Source organism: Candoia aspera, chromosome 2 (genome assembly GCF_035149785.1).
Source record: "Candoia aspera isolate rCanAsp1 chromosome 2, rCanAsp1.hap2, whole genome shotgun sequence".
NCBI classification, from domain to species: Eukaryota; Metazoa; Chordata; class Lepidosauria; order Squamata; family Boidae; genus Candoia; species Candoia aspera.
Window position 1 is genome coordinate 18082444 of NC_086154.1, and position 22230 is coordinate 18104673.

The window sequence follows — 22230 nt, forward strand, 5'->3', positions numbered from 1 at the left end:
ACTTTTGGGCCAAGCAACCTGCCCTTCCATCACTCCCAACAAATTTGGTTAATATTCAAAGCTGGAGCAAGTTTATAAGCCAAAGTATTTAGACAGTACTAGACTGAGATGCTCTGGAGCAGTGTTTCTCAACCATGGCAACTTGAAGATTGTGGACTTCAACTCCTAGAAGTCTGGGAGTTGAAGTCCACACATTCTTATATAGGAAATGAATGTATGTTACTCCAGAGAAGTGTTTCTCAATCATGGCAATTTGAAGATGTGTGGACCATCTCCCAGAATTTCCCAGCCATGGCTGCATGGCATGGAATAACATGCATTCATTTCCTATATAAGAATGAATGGATTGTACCTATAAGTTGGGAGAGAAACATGGCGGCAGGAATGCTTTCATGAATCTCCCAGAATTCCCCCACTCCATCCCTTGTTACTTTGTGTGTAGGGCTCGTGTTGTTGCTGGAGTTAGGACAGCACCTTAAAGTTGAAGACACTCATACCGTTCACAGATGACACGCAGGCATCATTTCATTATGGTGTAATTTTACTAAAGAACATCTTTATACTGGGTGGGAAAGGTCTGGCAGGCATCTGGGCTTCCCTCACTACCCCGGGCAGCACCCATTGCTTTCCATATCTGCTGGGACAATAAAGTGCTCCAAATGGAAAAGGCATGGGGAGGACCTGGCACATGTGTGCATAATGCATGCAGAAGTGCATATGTTCACCCGACTGTTGGCCCCAGTTCCCTAATGTTCATCAGCAACCTAGCCAATCCTTGACTTCACTGTAGCTCCAGCACTTTATATTCCTTGTGTAGATGAGCCAAGATGATGGCAATAATGGCAACTAAATATGGCCTAGCAATTCTCCACGGGCCATTGGCAAAAGACGGACACACTTCCAAGCAAGAACAGATGTTGCTGAGAGAGAACTGCAACGTGTCGAAACAACTCCAAGCTAACATTCTCACATCAGGCAATGCCCACCCCCTATTATCCAAGTAATGGTGCTTGCTTTCTTAAGAACTCTGCTACAAGAGTATTGGCAGGGTGTATCCTGTGTAGCCACCTGATACGTTTCCTTTCCTGTCTCTCATCAGTATCCCATATACCTGAATGAGGGCTCCACCTTCACCTTCTGAATTTTTCCCTTTAACTCTAAACCTTCACCTCCATTGTTGCCTCACTCTTCACATAGATACGGCCCAGCTGTGACTGCACGCTGTCCCATGATTGTACAGGAATGCTGGCAGAGGTTAAAATGAGACCTGATTATGATCTGCAATATCATTCTAGGCATAGCCAGCCAGGTTGTGTATTTGTGTGGTTGCTTGTATTGGCAGCCAGAATCAGACCGGGAAACTAGTTAATCGCTTTTGATACTGAATGTACATAATCAATGCATTCCAATCCAACCATATGGAACTCTTTGGGGTTACATGAGACAAATTCTTTCATACCAAAATGCTTAGAAGACAACTATCTGCTGCAGGAAGACTGTGCTATAGGCTGGCTTGGGATAAATAGACCCTTTTAAAGACTATTTTTGCAAACTATCAGGCTGCAGCAAAAAGGAAAAAAAAAACCTTGGGGTAAGTAAGACCTTGTGAACTATGATATGACTATCAGTAACGCAATACAATTGCCACATCACAACTCGATTGTACACAAAATTGGTATCCCTGTATGCTGTAGCTACCAGGATCTGAATCTAGGTAAGTTTACACAGGAGCAAAAACCACGCAAGTTTTCAATGCTCCTTTTTGTTCTGTGTTTCCTCCTTTCCCTCCTATTCCTGCAAGCGCATACGGTGTGCAGACACACCCACGGATGGAGAGGCCTGCCTTACAACAGCCGCACTTCCAGTTGCTCCCCTCCCAGGCAGTAACGCTTGAAGAGTAGTGAGAGGTGTGCGTGTGATGGGGGAAAGTGTCGATGTGGGTGTCCCTGGGATTCCCTGCTTCTAAAATAACTTCTCCACAGTTTCCACCTCCAGGGGAGGCAGGTGGACAGACGTGAAGGTATTTTACAAAGACTAGGGACTATGGTTCCTTTCCTCCTCTTTCTTTTGGGAAAAGACCCCTTCCCAGCCAGCTGTACAGAGCCCCTACCCACCAGATGCCCGCTGCCCGGCTACCCAGGCAGGTCCCCGCTCTCCCCCTCCCCGGCTATCTGCAAGGTCCTTCACTTGTAGAGCAAGTGGACACGGCTCCCGTCACAGTTGTTGCGTCCCAACTTGGGCTGCTCGGCCGCCAGGCACCGGACCAGAGGCAGGCTGGGCTGGTAGAGGTTGGGGCCGGTGGCCGCTGAAGCTGAGGCCGAGTTGTTGAAATGGTTGTCAGCCACGCAGTTGGAGGACCGCCGCCGGGAACGCAGTTGCTGCCGCTCTTTCAGCTGCTGCTGGAGCTCCGAGACACGCTCTTCTTTCTGTGGGGGGAGGGAGGGAGGGTATATGAAGCAATGGGACAAGACCCCCAGCATCCTGGGGAAGGGACCGAGGTTGGCCCAGGAGGACGGATGATGTGCCATAAGTCGGTGCTGACTCTTAGTGACCACATAGATAGATTTTCTCCAGGAGGATCTGCCCTCACCTGGTCCTTTAGGTACAGGGAGGAGGCAGCTGCAATGCCCCCACCCCTCCCAACAAACCACCAAAAACCAGATTCACTTCCAAGGTGGTTGCCCAGCAATGAAAAGGGAGCTCCATTCTCCTGCTGTTCTTTTATACTCAGTCCTGTGGACTGCTAAAATAGTATACAGGTAGTCCTTGACTTACAACCATTCATTTAGTGACCATTTGAAGTTACAACGGCACTGAAAAAAGTGACTTATGACCATTGCAGCATCCCTGCAGTCACATGGTCAGAATTCAGGCGCTTGGCAATTGGTATGCATTTGCAACAGTTGCAGCATCCCAGGATCACATGATCACCACTTCCCAGCCAGTTTCCAACAAGCAAAACCAATGGGGGAAGCCAGATTTGCTTAATGACCACATGATTCACTTAACAACCACTGCAAAAAGGTCATCAAGTTGGGCATGACTCACTTAATGACTGCCTCACTTAGTGATAGAAGTTCCGGTCCCAATTGTGATTGTAAGTTGAAGACTACCTGCATTCTAAGAATATTTCAGAAGGTGCTCATGAACAGCAAGCAATGTTGTACCACGTTCTTAGCCTTTATAGAAGGTGCGGCCAATTTGCCCTTCCAGGGTTGCATTCTCCACCAATGATCCCAGAAAACACTCCTGAGGGAGTTTCCCACTATTCTGAGTAAAGAAAGAAACTCCCCCAAAAAGTTGGGTAGAAAGAAATCCCATGCCTTCCCACCATGGCTTGGCCCTCTGCCCTAAGCCTTCTCCCTCCAGATCCAAGGAAGTCCCCTCCTGCACATTCTATCATTGTGCAGAAGGTATAATTGGAGATGCAAGGAAGGACAAAGGGCCAAACATCACCCCAGATTGCCCCCCCACAAGTCACATACAGTCCCCACCTCAGCAATGATCTTCTCCAGTTCACGGTTCTCTTTCTCCAGCATCCGCGATTTTTCCTCCTCGTTGTTGTTGGTGGATGAGCCGGTCTTCATGGTGTCCTGCTGCTCGGACTGCCATTCTCCCCGGGTGATGAGGCGCCGCATCTGAAACAAGCGCCACACTTCTGCAGCTCCTGGTCAGGAAAGGACTGAGCGGGACAGCCAGAGCGGGAAACACTCTGACCTCGGAAGGCCAGGTGGGCCTCTCTACTTTCTCAGCCCCCTTCCTGAGGAGGCCGTTTTCCGGGATGGGCTAGCCCAGTGTTTCTCAACCTCAGCAACTTTCAGATGTGTGGACCTCAGCTCCCAGAATTCCCCATGCTGGCTGGGGAATTCTGGGAGTTGGAGTCCACACATCTGAAAGTTGCTGAGGTTGAGAAACACTGGGCTAGAGAATGACGTAAGCAGTATCAGAGGGGAAGTACTTACCTTGGGCACAAACAGCACAACCAGTGTGATGTAAGAGGAGAAGACGATGGCGAGTGAGGCAAAGGCAAAGGCAGCATCCTGTTGACTGCTGAGGATCATGGTGACGGGGGCCGTGATAAGACACAGCACCTACAGGAGGGAGAGGCTCCAGGAAGTTAGAGAGCTTGCACCGGAAAACACACCCAGGAAGTCCTACAGCAGTGTTTTACAACCCTGGCCACTTTAAGCTGTGTGGACTTCAACTCCTAGAATTCCCCAGCCAGGGTAGGAGTTCTCAGGACATTGGCTTGTAGGCTTTAAGGCTCGCCCTGCCCCTCTGGGCAAGGAGAGAGAATACCCGTGACGTCATCCAACAGGACAAGATGGCTTCCCGAAAGCAGATGGTGATCCCTGCAACACTATAAACACTGGAAGCAAGGGATCCTGACTGAGCTGCAGCCAGATGTTCAGAACCCCCTCACCAAAAGTGTCAGCCCCACTAGGCAGACCACAGCAGGAAATCAACTGCACAGGTAGGCTAAAACCCCTTTTATTGCGATGGGCGATAATAACAGAATCTTCCCAGTCTGATTGTGCTTCCTACCCATTCTTATAGTTTGGTGAATTGGGGAGGTGTCTTGTCTGAGCCACTTCCAGACATCATCTGGATGTTCTGGACTTAAAAAGTGTTTTAACCCTTGTTGCCTTGGCAACAGAGCTTGCCTATCTGTGAAGATCATCTTCCTTCCTCTTTACAAAGGAATACAGTTGCATACAGCCAGTGTGAGGCAAAAGTGGCCAGAACCAAGAGCACTGTAGTGTGGTGACAATTAGAAGTGGCCCGGTCCCTGTTCTGATCCTTGCTAATGCAGGAATGTTGGCCCAGACCTTGCTCCTTCTCCTGAGGCTCTTGCAGTCAGGAGACACTGAGCACTTCTAGGTGCTTGTACTCACTGCCAGGCCCAGAAGGTCAACTGGCAGAGATGCCAGTCATGAGAAACAAGCTACTCACAGCCACGTTATAGATTGCCATGCCCACAGCTCGGTGGTCATTGATCTTCTCTGTGGAGACTCCCTTTGTCTCATAGGCAAGGAAGATTCCTAAAAGCAGCAGCAGCCCCTTGAAGCCATAGAAGATACCTGTTGGGTAGGGAGAAACGTGGAGGTGGTGGAGGGGAAGAGATCCCAATGAAAGGGCAGCGGGGAGAACAGGCCTCAGAAGGGTGGCAGTAGATTCTGCCTCCCTCAATCTCTCTCTCACTCTTTGTGGGATAGCTCACTTCTTTTATGAAACATTCAAGGAAGCTTACGAGAAATATATGTAAGCAAGGATTAAAAAGAAAGAAATTTTAAAAGCACAGATTTTAACAAGACTTTAAACCAGCCTCCACCCCTCAAGGATGAAGTCTCTCAAAACTCCCAGGTAGCCTAATTGCTGGCCATCGCAGTGAAAGTACCGGGTTGTCTAAGCAGCAATAGTTTCAAAACAGTGTAAGAACAGCAACGATTACTGAGTACAAATCAAATGTAACAATGGGAGAGGGCACCAAATTGTACACAATCTGTGCCCAGTATTCTTGGCAGAGCCACCTGGCTGGCTGTGTCCCCAGGACGCCAGTCAGTCCCAGTCTACGTCTCCACCCCCGTCACCTGCATGGCTCTTCAGCCCTCTGGCGCTTCCTGCCCAATTTGCTACAGACACTCCATTGTATCTGGAGTGGTAAAATACGCAGGTACAGAAGGAATATCTGGGGCAACCGGGCAGTAGGCATGAAACTGGCAAACATTCAGAGCGTCCAGCCTCGGCCCAGAATGTGGGAAAGGGACCCAAGTTGCCCAGTTCTAAACTAAGGTGAGGCTGGGAAGGGGTTATAGGGCTAGCCAAAGGAAGGGAAGGACGCCGAAACCTTGGGATGAGGAGCGGAAGTGGACTTGGGGCAAAACCAGACACCCTTCTTTTCCTGGAGAGGCTCACCCAGCCAAGTGTTCATCTTTTCGGAACTGCAGTGCTCCAGCTTGGGTAGGATCAGCACGTCAATGTCACTTTTAGGCTCCTCTTTGGTAAATTCCTTCAGGGGAGAGAGGATGAAGATGTTGGAAGCAGAGGAGGCTGGGAGGCTGAATTGCCAAAAAGGATTTCGTAGCCACGGCAGATCGTACAGGTAGTCCTCACTTAACGACCACAATTGAGATGCACATTTTAGTTGCTAAGCAAAGCGGTCATTAAGTGAATCTGACTGGATTTTACAATCTTTTTTCCAGCAGTCATTAAGCAAATTGCCACGGTTGTTAAGCAAGCCATATGGTTGTTAAGTGAATCACACAGTTCCCCATTGATTTTGCTTGCCGGAAGTCAGCCGGGAAGGTCGAAAATGGCGATCATGTGACCATGGAATGCTGAGACAGTCATAAATGCAAACCAGTTGCTGAGCGCCCAAATTGTGTTCATGTGACCATGGGAATGCTGTGACGGTTGTACGTGTGAGCACCGGTTGTAAGTCAGTTTTTTCAGCACCGTTATAAGTCTGAACCATCATTAAACAAATTAAGGGAGGACTACCTGTAAACTGAATCAGGGCTAACAGCAAGGTACACTGCTAACTATTTCTTAAGGCTGCGCTATAAGGGCCAAGGTGATTGCAGACACATACCTGTCTCAAGCACATGTAAAGAAGAATATCAAGAAGCACATAGAAAGAAATACCCTAATCAAGGAACTACCAAGGAGAAAACCACATCCCCACCAGCACGGGCAGGGCAAGCTACGGTATATAAACAGAGAGCAAACCCCACCCTCCCTCGCACTGACAATGTTACCTAGTCAGGTAATGAAATGTCTGCAAGTAAACAACTGAGCTCAGAGAGCACCAAGGACTCCCCAGATATTCTCTTCTATAAAGAAGGATGGGGGAGAGGGTGAAGCTGTAATTTGAAGCACAAAAAAGACATGTGGACAGGTTTTGGTCTCATGGCCATCTCCCTTGCCCTGCTTCACCCTCCCCTTTCGGGTTTCTTCTCTCAGCTAAGAACAAGAGCCCAGCTGAAAAATAATCTTAAGTAAAACTTGGCAAGAACGTTAGCAGCATTCTCTCTCTCACACACACGCATACCTTTTGTACCTTAACCTGCCTGTCTTTACACATCTTGCTTTATACTTAACTGGGGTAGCTTCAAGCTCAAAATTACAGACCACTGGCTGTCACATGTAGTTTGGAAAAAGGAATCTGCTAACAAACCGGTTTTACAGAAGTTTAACGGCCACGGCCTGCTCTACGGGTTCCTGGCACCCTGCAGGTGTGATGCAGAAGCACCTGCAGGATCTGACAGTTTTATCAAAATGAGGAAATGGGTGTTGTGACATCACCATGCAAGCTCCATCCCTTACGTACAGTATGTGCATGCCATGTCATGATGAATGTGCAAAAGGGCAGAGCTTGCATCCGTACCTCACCATGATCATTTGCTCCTCTTCCCATGGGATATACTGTTAGGTCAGGGGGAAGGAACACTGAGGTTTTAGCCCCTTCCCAGAGCCAAAGTCCCAAGACATTTTGTAAAAGAAGGAAACCACCCTGTGACAGGTCTTTAGATATATCCCATCTCATACAACAGCAGAAAAATTTACTAAACCCCATACACCCTCATCTGGGGATCATGATTCAATCAAGAGATGAACAAAGCTGCCAAAAATGGAGAGGAAAGCAACAAGGGTGCAAAACAATCATGTCATCAGATTGTTATATGGAAGAGGAGAAGAAGTGGCAGGGACATACGGAAAGGATGGTATCTAACTGCAGACATCAAGGCCAGTAATATGTTTCTCTAAACCAGTGTTTCTCAACCTTGGCAACTTTCAGATGTGTGGACTTCATCTCCCAGAATCCCAATCCCAATCCCAATTCCCCTGGCTGGCTGGGGAATTCTGGGAGATGAAGTCCACACATCTGAAAGTTGCCAAGGTTGAGAAACACTGCTCTAAACGTTAAGTAGCCAGAGCTTATAAAACTCAGACTCACAGGTTAAGTGTTGATACGGTTAGTTCATAGAGTTTCTACCTGTGCTTACAACTATCTCTGATGGCTGGGCAAGTAGGGATTTCTGTACAAACTCCAAAAGCTGAGTTAATTGGTTAAACCATGATTAAGGCAAGTGTATCGTGTGAATGCAGCCAGCACAGACATGAAGGGAGAAGACTCAAAAAAACAAGAGGCAGTGAATGTATGGGGGATCACGGGGGAATAGTTTAAGGAAGGGAAGAAGCAGGGGATCTGGGTCATGGAGGAAAGAGAGAGTGAGATAGTCAGCTGAGAGAGGCAAACTTTTCTACAATACATTGGGATGAACACTTGCTTTTGTTATGGTCCACCGAGCCAACCCTGACTCCCAGCGACTGCATGGACAAGTCCATGCAGTTTTCCTGCCAACATTTTCAGAAGGTATTTGCCATTGCCTTCTTCCTAGGGCAGAGAAAGAATGACTGACCCAAAGTCACTCACCTGATTTCATGCCTAAGGCAGGGCTAGAGTCCCCCTTTGGGGGAGATGGATGGTGATATAAATTTAAATAATGAACAAATAAATAAACAGATAAAGAACTCTCAGGCTCCTGGCTTCTAATCTAGTGACTTTAACCTTGATTGCAACTGTTGGTTTTTCTGTAAAAAAACAGGTGGTCAAGCGGGATGAGGACCACCTCCAGTAACATGGGACTTGTGGTTCTCTTTGTGGCTCCTGAACTACGAAGAACTCCCAGAATCTTCAGCCTGCAGGGTCAGTGATGAGGGATACTGAAAAATAGCAACATTTGGAAGGCCATGAGGTTCCCCACACTGACTTAACAGGAGTGTGGAATCTTCTTCTGAAGATGTTTCTAATGTAAGAATAGGTAAGCATACTTAGTATGTTCGACAAAGCAATATTTTGTTCCTGAAAAGATAGACCTTGTGGCTCAGGCTAACCGAAATTTTGTGGATGCCTGTTTAACTCCCTAAAGCCTTGTGGGCTGACAGTAGAGAGGCAGTCCTGTACGCTCCGTGGCATTTTTTCATTGTTATTTCATTCATAGCACAGAAGGTACCGACAACCATTTCAACCAATTGGCCCTGTCAGCTGGAATCCATGGACCTATAGCTTGTTTTTAAGTGATTCCACCCTGGGATGTTACCTCTGTTGTGCGTTTCAGTGGGTTAACTATTTGCCAGATAGCCAAGATGACAAAATCAAGCCCAACAAGCAATCCAACAGTGGCATAGAGTTTCCAGGGTTCCAGAGTCTGTGAAAAGAAGAAGGAGAGAGAGAACTGGGGGCTGAGCCCACTCAAAGGGACACGGTCGAATATAAGACATTTCATAGATACCAGAGACCTCAAATTCAACTGCCCTGAGGGTTCAGGCCGTGGAGCCATCGTCCATTATAATATTAATAACTATTATTTACCCAATGTTTTATCTCATATTATTGGGCACTATGGAAACAACATGCACCCATTTCACATGCTTACTTCTTGATTACAGTTTCCCCCAATCTGGTGCCTTTTAGATGGTTGGTCTTCAGTTTCTCATAAGCATTGAAGTTAATGTTATCTGGAAGGCATCAGACTGAGAAAAGTTGAGGAAGTGTGGGAAATCCAAGGGCTTGTGTCAACAGTGTAGTGGAAAACGTGGGCTTAAAGTAAGAAACAAGACAACACAAAGATATTCTGGGAGGCAAGTTATGCAAATGTATTTCCCCCCAAATTCCTGGTCTGCAGGCAGCATGATCCTGGTTCAGCCCTGCTGCCTGCAGAAGGCTGGAGAAACTCCTCCCAGTCACAACAAGACCAGGCTAGATGGCTCAGTGGTCTGATTCAGTATAAGGCGGTCTCCCGTGTGCCTATGAACTTAAGTTCTGTACCTCCAGTGATAGAGTTCCTTGGGAAAGTTATAAACATAAATATAAAAATACAGCACCGTAAAGCAATAGATCAGAATTATTACAAAACAGCGAAGTTCAGCAGCATTTCCACAAGAGCCAAGGGACACAGAGAGAAAGTCTGGTGTGCATGGCCGAGGAACTGTGGCAACGTGATTATGCCTTTTCCGAAGTATGGTTACAAGATCAGATTTACAAGTCCCCCCACCCCAAAAGTGGCACGCTCCCCTCCAAATCAGCAGCCGATCGGATCTAAGGGTGTAATAACACCTGGGTTTTATTAAGATTTGTGCACCTCTGCTGTGTAAAACCCTTTCACCTAAGGATACACCCACCAGATATGAAAGACAGAGGATCTGGTAGAGTAGGAAACTAATCCGCACCAACGACAGTTTAAGTGGAACAAGGGCATGGTGTGATCTCAAATTCCTTTGGAATAGATAACGATGAGCTGCTCAGCACCCTTGCGACTTTTGAGCACATGTCGCCAGCTCTGTCTTGGTGTGGCACCAAGCCAATTCTGAATTGTTCCAAAGAATCATAGCATTCAGAAGGATCACACGCTACGCCCAAATTCTTTCCTCGTACTACTTACTTCAAATGGAGCGGTAACAAGACCAAATACGCACCTTGCGTCGTTCCTTCTTCTCTTCCTTCTTAGTGAAGACGGTGTGTACCCACCAGATCTTGGTGAACATGCTGCCGTAGCCCAGGCTAAAGCCCAAACCCAGGAGCCAAAGCCGAGCCTGCGGGTGGGGGGGGGGGGAAGAATGGTGAGAAAGGAGAACCCTTTACTGCCATACTTTTCTAATTCCAAAATCCATGTTAAGTTAATACCTTCCTTAGAATATCTCATCACAAAAGGATGTCAGAGCTTCCCCAGAGCTCTTAATCAGCCAAGACGTTAAAAGGCTCATGCCAAGCCGTAAAGTTTACCTTGTTGTGGTTGGAAGAGGGAACCTGCAGGTGGGCTGCAGACAATCAAATACAGCTCTCTAAAGCGCCGAGAGAATCTGGGACTTTCCCACGAGGTATCTACAGCCTCCCACAGAGGGTTGATGCGTTTTCTAACACTCTTCTCTCATTTGAAAAACGTGATTGAACAGTTTAAAAATGTGTGTGTGTGTTTTTTAAAAAACAGCCCTGCTATTTGCATCCCAGTTCAGCTGAGTTCCTTCGTCGCTATATGGCGGGTTAGAAATGCTATGACCGAAAATCTACTGTGTTTGATCAAATAAAATAAATTTGCACACAACGATCTGGCAATGTTATCCTTGGGTTCACACAGCACTGAGAATATGAGCCTATTCTCATAATTCGACCGTCTTTCAAAGAATATTAGCATACTTTTAATTAAACTTGGAAGGTTCTACAAACTGTAATGCCACAGTTCTCACTGAAGGCCGTGGCAAAGGTTTCTATCTGCTTTTTGTGTCACAACTTCCACAGGGGCTCCGGTGAAGGCTTTAATACTATCGTCTACCCAGCATAGATCAACAGCATACAGATGTTTTAAGAATCAGTACCCAATCAGGTTTTTTCTGCCTCTAGTAATCAGTAATATCACCATATTGTGAGTTGGAGGCCTGTGTTTAAAATAAAAAAATTTACAACAGCAATGCAGTATTGTCCCACTGTTAAGACAACATGTGGGATGAGATCCAATGAGCGTGAATTCCCACTCCAATATTTCCCTTAAAAAACACAATTCGGGTTGAGCAAAGGTTAGCCTCCTAACACCATCCCCTCAAAACCTGGCACTGATTACATTTTTCCTACACACAGACCCTAATTAGGGTATTCCTTCAACTTTTGGGGGCAGTGATATGGGAGTAGATATGTTGGTGCCTGGATACAAAAATGTTCCAGTTCTGAACTTTATCCATTGATTTCCACGGTAGCTCTCAGTTCTGAAATGCGCTTAGAGGTGGAGGGGACCTTAAAAGACATTTGGCCCAGCTGTAGTTTATTGCAGGAAATCCAGAGAAGGAAGAAAAAAGTCAGAAATTGCCCTTGGGTACATGTCTAACCCAGGGCTTGTAACTGTGGTTCTCCAGAAATTGCCGAATTGTAACTCCCAGCATCTTTTACCATTATGCATGTTGGTTAAGTTTGCTGGGAAATATAGTTCAATGGCATGTGGGGGCCTCAGGTTTCCTACTCCTTGTTTAGCTATTAAACCACTGGGATGTTCCCCAAACCTTTAGAACAGTCATAATGTACCTGGCAAACGAAAGGGAAGAGGTCTCTGCTGATGTGAAGGCCATCCAATCCAAGCGGAAAGACGGCTGCCTGGGCCAGTGCACAGCCCACAGCCGTCATATTGTTGAGATATGGCTGAGAGTTCTGGATGTATCTGTAAAAAAAGGAGGACACTGTCAACGTCCAAATGGAATCTGGCATATGAGGGACTCAACACACCAGCTCTCTGCTTCCAAATTATTACAACAACAAAATAAGGTATTATAGCTGTCCAAACCAGACAGAATCCATTTTAAATAACCAGATTTTAAAGCAGTCAGATTCAACTGCTGATTCAATTTGATTTGAAAAATTGATCTAATTTAGGAATTTGAATCATTGAATTGGATCCTCAAAGAGCCTCGCCATTCTTAAGTGAGATAAGCAAATGCTCAGTGCCTTTTGACCCTTTTCAGGCGAATATGCCCCTCAATACTATCTCAGGTAGGAATGTAAGAAGTTACCTTAGAGGGTCAGATTTTAGTCTGACTTGGTATTCCCTATACCAGCTGTCTCTTACATGATATCTTCTGGTTGTTCAGGTACTGCAACTTGTGCTATGCTGGCAGGGAATTCTGGGAATTGAAATCCCAACATATCTGGAAGGTGTCCGATGATGAGCACTAAAATGTGACAATATCTAGACTGCTACAGGTTCCTCACAACTGATCTGTGCTGACTGGCAATGGTTCTCCCATGTTTCAGAATCCAATATTTCCAGACCTAATTGGATATGTTGGGAATGAAGCTTAGGGACTGTGAATGCAAAGTATGTGATCTACTATTGAACTACAAATTTTCATTTAGCAAAAGAGGCCGGATGTATTAAGTATCACGCACCTGACATGCCCATTGTAGATGTTGAAGGCCAAGCAAATGATGGCCAGTAGGATACCAAGGCTTGAGAGCACCGAAACAGAAATGAAGAGCTTCTGGGAGAGGTACCGGAAGGTGATGATGACCTTTGTATAGTCCGCTGGTGGGACACCACCTGCAGTGGTGGATATGGGAAGAAAGGAATTCAGGAATCTATTCATATCGTACTCTTTTCCACCAGGAAGATCCACAAAGACTCACCATGTGCAGGGATGTTTCTATATGGTGACTAACCTGAATACCTTCAAAGATGCATTGCCTGAGGCTAAGCAGTTCCTCCTGACTCAACCCATATACAAAGCATTTCCCAAGGTGCATATCTTGGCAGACATTGAATACTGAATTATGGAATTCATACAGTATCTGACAAATGGTACTTGCTAGCTTCATCATATAAAAATGGTCATGGAAATTAACCCTATACATACGAGGAACTGGAAAGCTCTAAAATTTCAAATTCATCTGACCCCTTTCTTACCCTTTATAATATGTTCCTCTGTCCATCACTGTGAAGAATATACTCTTTATCTTAATACGTTGTTCCTGAGGTGAATTATTATCTAAATCAATACAGATACGCCCAGAATGTTTAGATCTGAGATGAGAACATTTTTAGGCCTCAGAGAAATCTCTAGGCTGCTAGGTTTCACCTTTTCAAATCTAAAGTCCATCTTTAGCCCCAAATATGCATTGGGACTTCACTCATATCTGTCTGCTTGTTTATTTCCTTACCATACAGTTCCACTATCAGTGACTCTGACTCACCAGTTAAAGTCCCTAGAATTTCAGATCCTCAGATAAGTTGGAAGGAGTTGGACTGTATTTTTAAGTAACCGAAAATGCCTTACACTGGCTTACTTGAAACGTTCTGTTGAAATGACTGGGTTGGCTGTGTTTCAGCGGAACAAAACTTGGAACAACTTCAGGATTTTGTCTCGACACCTGACCTCAGAATAAAACTCTTGGAATGTACAACTTCTTTTGGCTTTGGAACACTTGAAATAGCCAGCTTCAGGGTTGGAGCAGTATTTTAGTTTTTGTTGTTTATTCGTTTAGTCGCTTCCGACTCTTCGTGACTTCATGGACCAGCCCACGCCAGAGCTTCCTGTCGGTCGTCAACACCCCCAGCTCCCCCAGGGACGAGTCCGTCACCTCTAGAATATCATCCATCCACCTTGCCCTTGGTCGGCCCCTCTTCCTTTTGCCCTCCACTCTCCCTAGCATCAGCATCTTCTCCAGGGTGTCCTGTCTTCTCATTATGTGGCCAAAGTATTTCAGTTTTGCCTTTAATATCAAGTGAGCAGTCTGGCTTTATTTCCTGAAGGATGGACTGGTTTGATCTTCTGGCAGTCCAAGGCACTCTCAGAATTTTCCTCCAACACCACAGTTCAAAAGCATTGATCTTCCTTCTCTCAGCCTTCCTTATGGTCCAGCTCTCACAGCCATATGTTACTACGGGGAACACCATTGCTTTAACTATGCGGACCTTTGTTGTCAGTGTGATGTCTCTGCTCTTGACTATTTTATCGAGATTGGTCATTGCTCTTCTCCCAAGGATTAAGCGTCTTCTGATTTCCTGTATTTTAGTATTTACTTCTATAACCAAAACACTCAAAACAACATTGCTCAGAATGGTTAGCTTTTGTTCTGAGTTCGGAACAAAACAATATTATTTTATTTTAAGCTCAGAACACTTGAAACATTTTGAGCTCAAAACATTTTGCACACTCCTACTCAAAATGAACATCTTTCAGTCTCTTACCAATCCACTTTTCATTGTTATACCAGGAGAGGTTATCCTTGGTGCTGTCATAATAGCCAATCTTCTTATAGACACCATCTGTTGGCAGAGAGAAGTATTCTAGACAATAGAAGTATCAAGTCATGGATTTATGGAAAGATAAGATATTGGACCAGTTTTTAAGCTGTCTGAATGCTGGAACCGAATCTTTAAAAAAATAGCAATAGCATAGCAACACCTGATTGCCTCTTTATAAAAGGAAATGTGGTAAAATAAATGCTATATAATTATGCAAAATTGAACATTTCTACATAATTATACAGTATTTATTGTGTAGTGCTGATCACTGTAATGTTGAATAATTCCTTGCCCTCAGTGGGGTATTATATAGCTTTGAGTAACATGGGCAAGAAATGGCGTTGCTCCCAAGCAAGTAGTATGATTCACAATCTCTGGTGCTCTTAACCGCAAGCACTTGTTTTAGAGCGTAGTCACAGCAGTATATTTCTATGAGCTATAATCTCAAACACTGTAATGGCGAGAGCATAATTGTAGCCTTCTGTTCCCTTCAAATATTCGGGAGACCAATAATTCCCTGGAAGGTGCTGGCACTTCTGACTTTGCTGTTTCTTCACAAAATCTCTTAAATGGGATGTACAGCTGTGCTGCAACAGAAGTCCATTTCAGGGGTGTGTGTGCATTGTGTTTATTTATTCAAATGGTGGGATTTCCAGAGATTTGGGCAACAGTGCAGGAACAAAGAACATAGAGCAGTGTTTCTCAACCTAGGCAACTTTGAGACGTCTGGACTTCAACTCCCAGAATTCTGGGGGTTGAAGTCCAGACATCTCAAAGTTGCCTAGGTTGAGAAACACTGACATACTGTAGAGGAAAATCACTTCCCCACCATTTAAAATAAAGGTAAAGGTTAAACCCCCAGTGATATAAGTTACACTATGGTGTTATCAGCACACACCTAAATCAATAGCAAAAGAAGGCGGAGGGAGGGGCGAGCAGCAAAACTAACTCTACAAATTAAAACCACTCCTAGCAAGACAAACTGTAACCTTGCATGGTTGCCACACAGTAAAAAAAAAAATCCAAAATAGAAATTACAGCATATCTATGTGTATTAGAAGGAAAAAAGAGGATAAAAGGGCAGAAATGATGTGAGTGCAATGATTTGGCAGCTGTTTCATGTGGCGTGTGAGTGAGCTTGATGTTGCAATAAATGGGAAAACCCTTGGCATAGAGTATCCCAAGGACTCTTGCTCACCCTGAAGCTGCTCAATGAGGGTCCAAGCCATCCGAGAGCCACTGGCATCAAAGACCACATGTCCCTGGGGAGTGAAGGAAATCGTATTAAGAGAGTGCCCCATGGTGGCAACCTGGCTTGGATCTCTTGCCAATGCTACTTCTTGAAGAGCACTGGATCCCAACAGTAAGTGAAAGAATGGTTGTTTCTCTCTTGAGAAGAAGTTTCAGAGGTGAAATGTGGCAGTACTGCAGAAGGATGTGAAATTAATAACCTGAGTCATCTTGGCTCTATGTTCTACAGTTCCATTCAAGCAATATTTCTATCTTGTGTCTGAAAAATTCCAGGGCAGAGAAGGTTTCTGAGAATCTCCGTTTTCAAAAATATGAGACAAATAGTTCAAGGACCAAGTCCTCATTGTTATGAAGAAATATCTGAAAATGTACATGCAATCTCAGAGAAAGGTCACAGACAGAATGAGTAGTTTTTGTTCCTGAACTGGGACACCTATCTTTGATCTCTGATCTTTCATGATCTTTTCCTTATTATATGCTCTGTACTAATACTTCTTTATATATTTCTTTTTTTCCTACCATCAGTGTTTCTTGGCACCCTATTACTACCACCCCCAAAACAAAAGGCTCTAAATTTCAAATAGGCTTGGAATGAGAATGCAGGATTTTTTTTTATCTAATTCAAATTAACCTTACTTCATGGCTCAGAATTTTAACAGACTTGCGTATAGCTAGAGCTTGAATGTTCTGTACACCAGATTTCCTGCCTTCAGGAGATCAGCTTCAAGGGACCACTCACCGAGACTCCCTCAAAGGCTGAAGAGTTGAGGGCCCGGTAGATCTCATCTGTAATGGTCCGGTTGTTGTAATTGAAGTCTTCAAGACGTAGCCCCTTCTTTACCAGCTCAGCTGAGGTCTTGTTCAATGCAAGAGCCAGTGCCCAGATGGCATCATAAGCCAACGGGGCTTCCTGGAAACCCCCTGTCTCTTCTGGAGATTTCTCTACACGCTTTGTCAGTTTCTCAATGAATTCCTGTGATGTCTGGAGGGGGCCAAAAAAAATAACATTTTCTCTTAATGCAGAATTCATTGATAATTACTGGGATTGTTTTAATAAACAAAAAGGAATAGCCAAAACTGAGATACAACATTTATAAATAAACAAGGTTTAGTATTTTCAGATTAAGAATATTTTGGTGCTGGGCTAGAAACCAGGAGGCTGTGAGTTCTAGTCTGATCTTAGGCATGAAAGCCGTCTCGGTGACCTTGGGCCAGTCCCTCTCTCTCACCCCAACTCACCTCACAGGGTTGTTGTTGTGGGGAAAACAGGAGGGGGAAGGGGTATTAGGTATGTTCGCCACCTTGTGTTATTTATAAAAATAATAAAGGTGGGATAATTTTTTTTTAAAAATAGCATTCTTAGATAACATAACTCTACTGTGGTTTTGGTACTTTTAAAAACTTGCCTCTTTATCCAGGCTGTTCTGCCTGAGTGCATTATTCCATTTAGATCTCTAGTGGGTTACCTTTTTAAAAAATTGTTTGCATGATTTAATTCTAGAATATTATTTTTATTATGCTGCTTTGTATTTTTTAACGTTTATTTTATTTAATTTTTATTGTACACAGCTTTGAGTTTACCTTATTTTGGTTAAATGGTTTACAGACTGATTAAAAACAGAAATCTTACTGTCAAAGTTTGAGAATAATATTGACTCAAAGATTCATTGTAGTTTGTTTCATTATTGAATGCAAAAGATTGTAAGGTTTCTTAGACAGGGGAATTAGTTTTATTAGAGAAATTAATAGCTTTTCAGTTATCCAAAAGAAAGCTCTGGAGTCTAACTTTAACTGAATTAGAAGTATTAATTGATCTAGTGAATCAGCTCTTTTTTAAACAGGAAGGAATGTTTCATGAAACAATCTTGTTTTCTTTTTAATAAAATCAGGGAGCGTCTTTTAAAAAAAACACTTTGGCTTAGCTGGAATACTATAAAAAAATCTCTTCTGCCAATGTATATAATTTTGTCTAATGATCTGTAATAAAAGGAAATATGTAATTATTTTACATGTAATTACTCAAATAAGCGCCACTGGCTGCAGCACATTTCTTACCCTGCCAATCCATCTGTAGAGTAAATACTTCCAGACCAAGGAATGTGGCTCCCAGATAAACTTGCAAGTCCATTTTAAAAAACAGGAGGAGTCTGGTGGGCTGTAATTTTTGAATTACAGCTCACTTCATCAAACGCACAGGGTGGCAAAACAGATGCAAGGTCTATTTTTTGTTTTATTTATTTATTTATTAAATTTATATCGCTGCCCATCTCCCCCAATGGGATGAGGTGGGGGAGAAGAAAGAGGGGGGAAAACCAGGGGGTTATGCCTTTTAACAAAACGTGTTCGTCTGCAGAGATGCGATCAGATTCCTCCTGATCTTGGCTGCCACAGACGAGCAGGGCTGTCATGTCAGAAAGACACGGCCGGGTTCCTCCCCTGTTGCGGCTCTTCCTCACCATGTTAGAGATGCTGCGGGTGTTTTCTGGGTTCAGCATGACAATCTCGGTGGTGATGTGTCCCTCCACTGCCTCCCTCATCTCTTCCTCCGTGCAGTTAATGTTTGCGTCCTTGATGCGAAACCAGTTATCAGCATACCAGCCAATCAGGAACCAGACATATTTCTTCCCAAACAAGCGCTCCTTGTATACCTGCCACCATTCACAAAGGAGGAATAAAAGAGGTTAACTCGCAAGGAGGAAGCCACGCTTCCCAGCAGTATGAGGTCACATCACGACTGAAAGGGTTGCACTGAATACATACAGGTGGGTGGCTGGGTGGGTGGGAGAAAGCTCGGGGGGATTGTTACGCACTAAGCACTGGAAAGTAACAAAGCCGAGCGCACGCAGCAGCCCCAGAGCACGAGGCATGCAACAGTGCCATCATCGTTCCTGCTAATGCCAAGTTTCCAGAATCACAAGCAGAATGGAGTTAAGACAATATTCCCTCTGCGTTCTCGGGTTCGCACACAGGACTCCACGTACCCACCTCACAGAAAACCTTTCGTGCCTCAGTCTCGTAAAACAGCCCAACAATGATGCGAGCATCCTGGCGCTGAAAAGGGAAAATGGAATCAGGTGACCTGAAGACTTTGCCACAGAGACAAGCCTAGATATGAATTATACCGATGGGAGGAAAGACACACACTTTCATGGAGAGAGAGAGAGAGAGAGAGAGAGAGAGAATCCATACATACGTACATACATAACTCTATTTCTGTTTATACTCATTACGATCCAACATACTCAATTGCTTATACCATGCTTCAGTTAAATAGAATGGAACTATACAAATGCCCTCCCTTACAGCTTTTAGAAAAGCGCATGGAAAGACATTCCCCGTTTGCCCTTCCCACAGTTGCAAAGCTCACCCTTTCAAGTTTAGACGCCTCACCCAGGAGCATCCATTCCCAAACCCAGACACAAAATTTAACCCGCCGATCAGCTAGTCAAGGACAGAAATATTTCCGCAGGTGTACTGCAAGCACACAGGCACGCTCCCGTGCACGGACAACTGCAATTACATCATGAGCCTCATAACACAAGCACCATTTTGTTCCTTTCATGTGCGCAGAGAGAAAGATCACATCTACGTATGGGGAGTGCATCTGCAACCACAGTTTCTACTTTCAATTAGCCTAAATGGGTAGATGGAAATGTGTTTCGCATTACTTTATTGGGAGACAATGTTATTTTGACAAGACTTCCAGAAGCCATTATTACTCTTTTTTATTATGTTGGTCCATACACTGATAGACAGGCAGACGGGCACTGAAGTTTCCAAGTTCCGGTGGTTAGAAGAACTGTGGAGTCCTTGGTGCCCTCTGAGCTTGGTTTTTTCCTGCAGACATTTCATTGCCTGGATAGGCAACATCGTCAGTGTGAGAAGGGAGTGGGGTTTGCTCTCCACCCCAGTCCCTGCTCGCACTGAAGGTGTTGCCTAGCTGGGCAATGAAACGTCTGCAAGCCAACAACCAAGCTCAGAGGGCACCAAGGACTCCACAGTTCAACCCCGAGCTACAGAGATTCTCTTCAATGGGTAGAAGAACAGTTAGTAAAGGAATAACTCAAACCCCGCAGAATCAAACTACACGCCAGCCCTCCCCAACTCAGTGTCATTGTCCTTTGTGGCTGGGTCCTAACTACCATAATCCTCAGCCACTACGGCCAACAGAAGGTGAAGAATGTCCTATCTCAAAGGCTCCAGGTTGGGGGAGGAGGCTGCAGGACATAAGAACTGGTTGGCTGGATCAAAGCCAAGATCCACCTGGGCAAGACTCTGAGAACCTGAAGGATTGCCATTCCTTCTCCCTTGCCCAGGCACCTGGTCCTTGTCCAAGAGGCCCTTGGTGGGTTGGGTTCACCTCCTTCTTCCTTCTGTCTCCACTGCTTATTTACTTCTTTCCTTTCCCTATACTGAGCCAGTAGTGCTGCCCGGGGGGAGCCTGAAAACAACGGAAAAAGGGTGCTTTCTCCTTCCCCACTCTCATCCTTGCCTGCAAACTCAGAAGGGGTGAAAAACAATGAGGAACACCACCACGGCCAGAGGACTCTTCATGCGGAGCGTGGTCTCCCCCCAGGGGGCCAAGCCCACCTTTCCTTTCTGCCGGCCCTGCCTCTGCTCCTGGATCTTAATCAGCTGCTGTGGCTAATTTGTTCAGACTTCTCAAAAAGCCATGCAAGCCAGCGGTGCTGGTCACTGTACATTTGAGGCACGTATTCCTGACTTAATTATTCATTGCGTGGAGACGTCCCTTCCCTTTGTCTGTCCTGAACTTACTGTTAATCAGGCGGTGTATTCTGTGTCAGAACAGCTTAGCTGGGAATTCTGCGTTTCTGAAGCAGACAAGGCGCTCGGGGAAACCTGCCCCTAGCCTCTTGTTTTCTTTATGGCAGAGCCAGGCCTGGCAAACCTGTTGTTCTGAGCCATTAATTATTAATACACGCCGTTGAACTGGGCCATTGGATTTTGAGACGTGGGAAATACCTGTTGCAACTAGCCCACTCTAGGAAAAGAGGAGAGAGGCCCAGGGCCCATGTTTTCTGGCCCCGTTGGCTTCCAGTAAGTGGGGAAAAGGTGCTGTGGTGCCTAGAGTGGAAGGGAGACCCTGTCCCACAAAACTGAGTGGGGCATAAACTTATTTCTTTCCATAGCAGTGAAGGCAATCTCTCTTCCCCTTAGGAAAGGAGACCGGTCACAATGATCTGAGTGCTACCAGCAGATGTTTATCACAACTTTGCCCTGCTTTTTAAAGAATCCATGAAAAAGCTAAGTACTGCCACTGAGATGGTATTTGGTGCATTCATTCCAGTGGCATCAGCTCTTTCCTGAGCAGCAACAGTCAGAAGGATGAGGGGCTGCCCATCCTTTAGTTCAGGGATTGGCAGCTGCCATCAGGACAAGAAAAGTTCAGTGACAGCTTTTATCTCTCTCAGCAGGCGGCTAAGCTGGCTGTGATGGATCTGTCATGTCTGGGAACACAAAGCAATTATGACCTGGGGAGGGTTGAAGTTGTGCTGCTGGCTGCTGGCCAGGGAAGGGCTGGCCAGGGAAGGGCCTTGCTTGTTCTGTCTAGAAAGGTTAACAGAGGCGAAAAGGTCATAAAGGGATTTCTCGTTCAGTGGTCAACCCTATGCAAGTTCCCCAGATTGATTAACACAGCTGCAAAGAAGGCCAACAACATCTGGAAGAGCATTCAAAAGGACACTGATAAATTGGAGCAGGTCCAGAGAAGGGCTACCGAGATGGTGAAAGCACTGGAAACCAAGTCCTACGAGGAACGGCTAAAAGACCTGGGTATGTTTAGCTTGCAGAAGAGAAGGCTGAGAAGGGACATGATAGTAAAGCAGGGCTTCTCAACCTTGGCAACTTTAAGTTGTGTAGACTTCAACTCCCAGAATTCCCCAGCCAACCATGCTGGCTGGGGAATTCTGGGAGTTGAAGTCCACACATCTTAAAGTTGCCAAGATTGAGAAGCCCTGCTGTAGAGGGTTTGGACTTACTTTCACCTCCTCCAGAGGATAAGACTAGAATTAATGGGATGAAACGTCAAGGATGTAGATACAGATGGCCATTTTCTTTTCTTTTTTCTTTTGGTGCCTTCAAGTCAATCTTAACTCCTGGCGACTGCCTGGACAAGTCCCTGCAGTTTTCTTGGCAAGGTTTTTCAGAAGTGGTTTGCCATTGCCTCCTTCCT

The 22230-nt window shown here is 45.2% G+C and overlaps 2 protein-coding genes across 2 annotated transcripts in view; one reads left to right on the plus strand and one right to left on the minus strand.

Moving 5' to 3' along the window:
* The window catches only part of RPS5 (ribosomal protein S5), a 52145-nt gene extending 35190 nt beyond the window's left edge, over positions 1 to 16955 (plus strand). The window contains exon 7 of the mRNA XM_063291408.1: positions 16944 to 16955. The gene's annotated coding sequence lies outside the window, so the exon portion shown is untranslated. The remainder of the gene's footprint in view (positions 1 to 16943) is intronic.
* The window catches only part of GABBR1 (gamma-aminobutyric acid type B receptor subunit 1), a 68740-nt gene continuing 47033 nt past the window's right edge, over positions 524 to 22230 (minus strand). Inside the window, exons 9-22 of the mRNA XM_063291384.1 lie at positions 19023 to 19088; positions 18494 to 18685; positions 16777 to 17019; positions 15985 to 16048; positions 14730 to 14807; positions 12932 to 13082; positions 12074 to 12206; positions 10480 to 10596; positions 9105 to 9212; positions 5917 to 6010; positions 4954 to 5081; positions 3963 to 4091; positions 3495 to 3638; positions 524 to 2426 (exon numbers count right to left, since the gene is read on the minus strand). Coding sequence (XP_063147454.1) covers positions 2184 to 2426; positions 3495 to 3638; positions 3963 to 4091; positions 4954 to 5081; positions 5917 to 6010; positions 9105 to 9212; positions 10480 to 10596; positions 12074 to 12206; positions 12932 to 13082; positions 14730 to 14807; positions 15985 to 16048; positions 16777 to 17019; positions 18494 to 18685; positions 19023 to 19088 — 1890 coding nt within the window. The 3' untranslated portion in view covers positions 524 to 2183. The remainder of the gene's footprint in view (positions 2427 to 3494; positions 3639 to 3962; positions 4092 to 4953; positions 5082 to 5916; positions 6011 to 9104; positions 9213 to 10479; positions 10597 to 12073; positions 12207 to 12931; positions 13083 to 14729; positions 14808 to 15984; positions 16049 to 16776; positions 17020 to 18493; positions 18686 to 19022; positions 19089 to 22230) is intronic.